The sequence below is a fragment of the Myodes glareolus genome, chromosome 22 (assembly GCF_982192425.1).
Source record: "Myodes glareolus chromosome 22, mMyoGla1.1, whole genome shotgun sequence".
Lineage (NCBI taxonomy): Eukaryota > Metazoa > Chordata > Mammalia > Rodentia > Cricetidae > Myodes > Myodes glareolus.
Window position 1 is genome coordinate 11,837,059 of NC_142047.1, and position 8,193 is coordinate 11,845,251.

Below are 8,193 nucleotides of genomic sequence, written 5' to 3' on the forward strand. Positions count from 1 at the left end.
ACACAGAGAGAGAGAGAGAGAGATTAGTGTGAGTATGTGTGTCACAGAGAAACAGAGGAAGAAAGGGGGAACTTGAGTGTGTGAGAGACACAGAAAGACTGTGTGACACAGAAAGAAAGCATGGGTGTGTGACATGTAATGTCACACATGAGTCAGAGCATGTAATGCAGAGACGCAAAGTCAGTGTGCTATATGTGACGGGGGGCACACGGAGAGATGGGGAGCTAGAGCGTTCATAAAACACAGGAAAGTCAGAGAGTCGGAGAGGAAAAGAGCAACGGAGAGCATTGTATGACACGCACAGAGGCGGGGACAAAAGACAGAGAGACAGAAACAGAAAATGTGAGCGAGAAAGACAGACGGGTGTGTATGAGTGTGTGAGTGTGTGAGTGTGTGTGTGTGTGTGTGTGTGTGACACACAGAGAGGGACAAAGAAAGAGTGTGTGCATGTGACAGAAAGAGACAGACAGATAAAAACAAAGAGGGAAAGAGACAGACAGCATGTGTATGACACACCAAGAGGCAGGGACAAAGGACAGAGAGACAGAAACAGAAAATATGAGTGAGATACAGAGACACACAAGTAAGAGGCAGAGTGTATTGTGACAGAGAGAGAAAGAAAAAGACTATCTGCATGAGACATTCAGGTCAGAGAGAGAGGAGCGACAGAAAAGACGGGAGAGAAGTGAACTGACACACAGAGACTGTGTTTGTGTGTGACACAGAGACAAAGAAACACTGTGTGTGTGACAAAGAGAAATAGAGGCAGGGGATGTAGAGTAAGACACATGGGAAGACTGAGAGTGTGGGAGATACAGAGACACAGAGATACAGAGAGAGAGAGGTCGGCAGAAAGAAGTGTGGGCATCTGAGACACAGTCAGAGACAGAGAGCACTGTGACACAAGAGAATCGTGTATTTGTGACTGAGACTGAAAGATGGAAGACAGTGTGTGAGAGACAGAGAGAGGAAGACAGTGTGTGAGAGAAAGAGAGAGGAAGACAGTGTGGGAGAGACAGAGAGAGGAAGACAGTGTGTGAGAGAAAGAGAGAGGAAGACAGTGTGGGAGAGACAGAGAGAGAGATACAGGGATATAAAGAGGGTACGTGTGACAGAGAGACATGGAGAAAACCCTAATTCCGAAAACACACACTCAGACACGGAACCTAGCGGAATGGAGCTAGAGCTGACCCTCTACCTCCTCCCTGAGAACTATCCCATAATACCTGAAGAGGCTGTGCAAGCTGACACAAGAAAAAAAAAAGCACTGAAGAGCTGGCTACCCAGCCAGAATGCCCATGACACACAGCAATGCTATTGCAGCAAGGGTGCAAGTCACATCTCGGGGACAGCCAGCACCCATCTAATTGAACTGTAGGCATGTTCAGCAGAAGGGACTCTATGCTGCAGAAAGGACTTCATGCCTGGTACTGTAAACCTGGTCATGACCCTAGAGGAGAACCTCCTACTGAGATTGTCCTAAACCAGTATAATTTTTTATAATTTTTAATTGCATTCTAAATACTTTTCCTTTGACACAAAGATAAGTAATGCTCTCACCCTTCAACGATGCTTTTTTGCAGCAGATGCAGCAGCAAACGGAGCTCATTACAGAAATCCATAACTGGTCAAAATGCAGAGAACAATTGACCATGGGACGCCCACTCTAAATTAATGCATTGGCAATGCAACCTGTACACCTAAGGCTTGGGGAACATTGTGGAAGAGTGCTGAGGGCAAGACAAGGAGCGGGAGGATTCGCCCTGACGGTGGCACAGAAGAAGGGCTCATCTGTGTTTGGGAGCAAGGAAGAGGGTGGCTCCTTCAGAAACTCTGGGAAGATCCAGGCTTCCAAGACCAACAGGTCTGCCTGGCCCATTGTCAGGATTGGCCTGGGGGGTGGGGATGCTCAGTGGTAGAGCACTCGCTTACTGTGTTCTAACCCAGGATCACAAACGTATTATTTTTAGAACAACTGGGAGGAGGGCTCAGTCATTGCCATGATTGCTTTACAGACACAAGGACCTAAATTCAGTCCCCAAACCCCACTTCAGAAAGGTTTTGGTGTGGTGGCACATGCTTGCCATCCAGAACCACAGACAGGCAGATAGTTAAATCCCTCGGACCTGCTGGCCAGCCAGCCTAGCCTACTTGGAGAGTTTAAAGCCAGCGTGAGACACTATCTCAGTCAAGATGGACAGCGCCAGAGTAATGGTACCCAGAGTTGACCTCAGACCTCCAGATACACTCCTACACACATATATGCACACCGATACCCCTATAAAAAGTGAACGGAGATCGGGGGTTAGAAGCGGAGGTGTACTTCAATGGTAGAGCACTTGTCTACTGTGCGGTAGGCTTTGGGGTCTATCCCAACAGAAAAAAACAAAATTTAAAAAAAGAATATGAGCTTGAGAAACGGTTCCGTCTATAAAATGCTTGCTATGCAAACATGCAGTGTCCTCAGTATCCATGTATACTGCAGGCTTGGTAATCCTATCACTGGGCAGAGGAAGCATAGACAGGCCAACCACCGGAGCTCCCTGGACAACCAATCTAGTCAACTAGCCGCCGCCGCACGGCCCTGTCTCCTCCAGACCGCCAGAGGGTGCCAGCAGGCCAGGAAGCCTTCTCTCCCGCTCATCTCCATGACCCCCACGGAGGGCTAGATGACCCGGAAGCTGTGGCACTGATAGGAGCAGTGCTTCCAGGTGCGAGCGAGGTGACCCCGGCTGCCAAAGGAGGGTGAGACAGAGCAGCTATGGGGGCGCACCTGGTCCGGCGCTATGCTTGGGACGCCTCGGTGGAGCCTGATCCCCTGCAGATGCCCAGCTTCCCGCCGGACTACGGCTTCCCGGAGCGCAAGGAGCGCGGTGAGCTCAGAGCGCAGGCGCGACCGCAGACCCCGCGGAACTCGGTGTTGCCTGTCTGCAGAGGGTCGGGTCGGGAGAGCGCCTGAACTCCTCTAATGTGGGGGCTGTACGGGTATGGCTGGAGCAAAGGGCTGGGACCGGACAGCCGAGAGCGGGGAAAACGAGGTACTCTTCGTCCTGGGAGGAAGCCTAGGGACGCGGAGCCCAGGGACGTGTTCTCCATACAGGTGATGCATACAGATATGCGTCTCTGTACAGGTGTCACTCATATTTAACTATGTATAATAAGGTCGGAGGTGGGGCGGTAATACGGTACATCTGTCTTGTCTGTGTGATGTGCTGAGAATAGAGCCCAGGGCCTTTTTGTGTACATGCACGGCCCTTGTTCTTCCTGTGTGGTGACATCTCAGACTTACAGAGTGACAGTTCTGGGCAAAGTCCCATTTTGGCACTTGGGATGCTCCATGGTAGCAGAGAGACACTGGCACTATCTTCGGGGAGCCTATTGGGCAAGCAGATGTGGGAAGCAAAACCTGAGGTGTGGAAGCAGGTTTCGTGACAGGCAGTGGAAGCAAAGACTAATAAGAGGCATGTGTATGGAATTAATGAAGCTGGTTCCACGGACGGATGGAGCCCTCACTTTTAAGCAAAGGAAAGGTACAAATTTGCTTTCCCAAAAGGCTTGTGGTGTAGGCTGGGAGTAGCATGAGTTCGAATCCCCTTGTGGAAACGTGAACAGAAGTCTTATCAGCCCAGGTAGGGAACCAATGTAAAGATACAAATGTAGGGAACCAAGGTAAGGATAGCAGTGAAGTTCAGCTTGGTGAATCAGTGAGCTATACTGCAGTTACTGGAGCAGAAGTGGCACAGCCACCGTCACCAAAAGCCTACCCCAGCAATAGTGACCGCTTGTTTAATCTCCTTCCTCCAGGGAGCTTGGCTGATCTGCACTGGTCTCTGGGCAGTCTTTACAGCCTAGGGAAGCTTGAGGAAGGAGTGACCTAGTGAATCAGGTCAGTTTCAGGGCTTCCTAAAGCTGTCATTTATGTCCAGTTCAATAAAGCTCTCCTCCCTGGCTTGGTGGCACACACCTTTAATTGCAGCACTTGGGAGGCAGAGGCAGGTGAATCTCTGTGAGTTCCAGGCCAGTCTGGTCTCCAAAGCAAATTCCAGGACAGCCAAGGCTACACAGAGAATCCCTGACTTGAAACAAAAAGCAAACATACAAACAAAAGAGGTTTTTATGTAGGAGAAAGCTGTCACGTGTGAAAGGCTGGTGGAGCTGCACCAGTGCTCCCAGTGCAGTGCTCCCAGTGCAGGGAGGCAAAGGCAGAGCCGGGTCTCGCTGGTCAGTCAGTCTGGCCAGTAAGTGAGCTCTAAGTTCTGTGAGGAAGACACCTGACCCTGTCTTCTGGCCTCCACATGCACAGGTCGTGACTGCTCAGGGAACCCTCCAGGGGATGGAGCCCAAAGGGTGTGTGCTGGGAGGTGGTGTCGTCACTCCAGGGCCCTGATTCTGGGGAGTCCTCCAGCCCCAACTGAGCCTGCAGGCCACTTATCCACCTGACACCCTGCTTTACCCACAATCGGCTTTGAAAATAACCAGCATTCCCTGCCTCTCTGGCTTGGCTAAACCAGAAAACCCTGGTAAAACTCAGGCAGTCCTGTGGCCCCAGTATCCAGGTTGCTTCCTCCTTGGACCCCTTCTTGTTGTGGAGTCAGACTGGTCTAACTCAGCCCTTTCCCTTCGGCCTCTGAAGCACTGAGATCATAGGCCCAGTGTGCTCAGTGATGCTAGCCTTCGGATTACTTCCATGGCTCTTCCTCCATCTTAGGCATGCTCCTGTTGGAAAGCAGGAACAGCTTCCCCTCTCCACTCCCGTGTGTCCTCAAACTCTTCCTCACCTGTTACTCCAAATGATCTGCCTGGAAGAGCCCCCATTTCAGGTGAACCCCTTATTCAATGCAAGGACCCTGCTTTGGAGTCAGTCTCCTGTCAGCATGTCAATCACTGCCTATCAGTGGTTTTGCAACATTCCCCCGGACCAGACATGGTAGATGCAGCAGCAGGACACAGCAGCGCTGTCTAAAACCAGCTGTCAAATCCTGTTCTGGCCTCACCCTCCCCAGCTTCTCCCTTAATGAAGAGCTTCTCTCAAAACTCCTCAGCCCAATCACTAAGCCCCACCGTCATTCCTCAGTTGTACATTGGCCACCTCCATCTCCCTGGACTCTGATTCTTCCTCAGTTCGCTATTGAGTGCCTAGAAGCCAAGGCCTGTATGTCCTGTCCTGGAGAGTTCCCAACTGCCTTGTGTGCAGTGTCCTGCCAAGTTTATCTCCAAGGGAAGCTTTAACTTTGAACTCAGGAATGACACTGATGGCTTTTTATTTAAATTGCTGTTAGTGCTTTGTTGTGGGTGTGTACGTGTATGCACACGTGTGTTGGCCGTGTATGCACACATGTGTTGGCCGGGAGTCCGCATTCCGAGTGTCTTCCTTGAGTCATTCTCCACCTTCTCCCTCCCTGGAACCACCACACCCTCCGTGCTGCCTTAATTTTTAACACAAGGTTTCATTGTGTAGCGGACTGGTCACAAACTCTAAATCCCCCCTCAGCGTCTTAAGTGTTGAGATCACAGGGAAAAGCCAACAGGCCCAGCCTGAATCTGCTCTAGATCTTGCTATATAGCACAGGCTAGCCTCAAACTTAAAATCCTCTTACCTCAGTCTCCTGGTTGCTGAGATTACTGGCATGCACCCTTCCCTCTGCCTTTAATGGCTGGCATGTACCCTGCAGTCTCAGAGCTCTGACCTCCCCTCAGACCTCCCGTACTCACTTTCCCAGTCACTGAAAAGGACATTGCCACCTTCCTTGGGCTCAGGGCCTGGCCCAGGAGGTGGGGCAGCCCTGATACCAGTCCTGTTGCCTCAAGGCTTTGGACCATTTAACCTGGCTCACCCCTCACCTTCTGGCCCCCCTTTCAAACATTCCATACCCCTGGTTTTTGGTCTTATTGACCCCTGGTCAATAAGGCTGCCAGGTAATGAGTATATTCTGCCTACTTTGTCTCCCTCTGAAGACGGATACCATCTACCTGCCTGGCTCCCCGCTATGTTCCTTAGCAGGCGCAGTGCACTAAAGCCTTGCTGCGGCCTACTGTGAACTGGAGATGAAACAGGATTGGGTTGCTAACCTGACCTCCAGGCTGGGTGGCTCCAGCAAGAGCTTGCCTGCCTGTGAAGTGAGCCCTGGGCCCGAGTACAGAGGTGTAGCATGGAGCGACCACGCTGGCTTCATCAGCCAACTAGAGTAACAACAGAGGTGTGGGTCAGAACCCCGTGACGGCTGTAGAGGTGTGGATCAGACCCCGTGACGGCTGTAGGTGTGGGTCAGACCCCGTGACGGCTGTAGAGGTGTAGGTCAGACCCCGTGACGGCTGTAGAGAGGGGTTTGGAAACCCGAATTGGGAGGCGAGTGCAACAAAGAAGGCGGGGAAAGCCTTCCCTGAGGCCAGCCCTGGGTCCTGTCTGGGCACCAGGCTGTCACAAGGACCTGAGTCCACGTGAGAAGGAGGATGCGATCTGGAAGCAGAGCAGGAGACGACAGCACTGAGGAAGGACAGCAGTGACTGGAACATGGTGGTTAGTGAGGGTGAGGATTCCCTAAGACCTCATGCATACTAGGCAAGCGCACGACCGCTGTCTTTGTTTTATTTTATTTTGATTACGTGTCTGTGTAGAGATTTGGCCATAAGAGTTCAGGGGCCAAACAAGGCCAGAGAGGGCATTAGATCCCCTAGAGCTGGAGTTAAAGGCAGTGGCTGTGAGCTGCCTAACATGGGTTTTAGGAACAAAACCCCAGTTCTCGACAAGAGCCACTGAGCCATTTTTCCAGCCAACTTTTATACATTGTTTCACATGAGGGTTCTCCTCCTTGGCTGCCCGCATTGGCCTTGAACGCACTCTGTAGCCTAGGCAGGTCTTAAACGTGTGATCTGCACAGCTGGGGTGCAGGCCTTGAGCCACCAGGCCTTCTGTGGGAGCATGGTTTAATGCAAGGAAAGGGGGCTGGGACCAAGGCACGGGTGGAGAGGTCAGCCTGCAGACACAGCAGACTGAGTCCTGCTGAGTGACAAAGAAGTGGGATTGTGGGGGCACAGTGGGTACAGGCTGGGGTATGGCAACTGTTCCTAACCCAGGGATGAGACATCCCAGTCTAGAGTAATCACCTTGCCAAGGCCGGAGCACTCAGTGTACGCCACGTACATGGTGACATTTGTGTCGACATCAGACCCATCCATGACAGTTCCAACATCCTAGAAGTTAGCAATGAACTTGTACACTAGGCTGGCTGCACTGGCACCGCCTAATGATGCATTCCTGAGACACTTCATGTTGGCTTAGCTGGCAGCACCCATGCTGGAACGGGCATCTCTCTGTAGAGGGGACGCAGAGCTCCACCTCCATTGGGACTTTTTGGCAGACAGCAGTGTGTCGCTAGAGGAAAGGATGTGTTGAAAACTCCGTACCAGTTCTCACAAAACCCAAAGGAACAGTGCCCCTTCCTTCTATCAGGGTGAGGCCATAATTCAAATGGGTTCTAAACCAATGAGGGACACCCTGGTGTGGCTCATTTGTGCTGTGTGCACCCAAGGGATTGGTGGAGCTGGGGGCTGGCTCTGGTGCTGAAAGCCTCTCTCCTCCCACAGTGATGGTGGCCACGCAACAGGAGATGAATGATGCCCAGCTGACCCTGCAGCAGCGTGACTACTGCGCCCACTACCTCATCCGGCTGTTAAAGTGCAAGCGGGACAGCTTCCCCAACTTCCTGGCGTGCAAGCATGAGCAGCATGACTGGGACTACTGCGAGCACCTGGAGTGAGTTGCCCTGCACCCCCACACATGGACACGGGGAAGAGGCTGGAGTCATCTGGGAGGGGGGCTAAGCCAGAATTTACTGCGAAGCCTCACCCTAGCAAGGGTTTCCTGGTGGCTGGGGATGGAGTCAGGCACCTAGGGCACTGAAACCCTGTCTGTTCTGCCCACAGCTATGTGAAGCGGATGAAGGAGTTTGAACGTGAGCGGCGACTGCTCCAGAGGAAGAAGCGGAGGGAAGAGAAGGCAGAACGGATAGCCCAAGGCCAGGGAGAAGGAGAGGTGGGCCCCGAGGTGGCCCTCTAGGGGTCACCCACCTGCCTGTGGACCTGTCAGTGAAATAAAAGTCTTGGGTCACCTGCCCAGCCTTTTTGTCTGCACTGCCTCGAGGGTGGGAGGAACAGTGTGGTCCCCGTACTTCTACAGAACACAAAGCCCAAGTC

General features: G+C 52.2%; 1 protein-coding gene across 1 annotated transcript; it reads left to right on the forward strand.

Annotated features, from left to right (window-relative positions):
* The first annotated feature begins 2,682 nt into the window (after positions 1–2,682).
* Positions 2,683–8,115, forward strand: Ndufb7 (NADH:ubiquinone oxidoreductase subunit B7). The gene is made up of 3 exons (XM_048444535.3): positions 2,683–2,873; positions 7,585–7,753; positions 7,924–8,115. The coding sequence occupies exons 1-3, from the start codon at positions 2,762–2,764 to the stop codon at positions 8,054–8,056; spliced, it is 414 nt and encodes a 137-aa protein (XP_048300492.3). The 5' UTR covers positions 2,683–2,761; the 3' UTR covers positions 8,057–8,115.
* The last annotated feature ends 78 nt before the right edge of the window (positions 8,116–8,193 follow it).

Coding starts and splice junctions, on each gene's coding strand:
- Ndufb7 (XM_048444535.3), top strand. CDS start 2,762: ATGGGGGCGCACCTGGTCCGGCGCTATGCTTGGGACGCCTCGGTGGAG. Junction 2,874..7,584: donor CCCGGAGCGCAAGGAGCGCG/GTGAGCTCAGAG, acceptor CTCCTCCCACAG/TGATGGTGGCCACGCAACAG. Junction 7,754..7,923: donor GACTACTGCGAGCACCTGGA/GTGAGTTGCCCT, acceptor TTCTGCCCACAG/CTATGTGAAGCGGATGAAGG.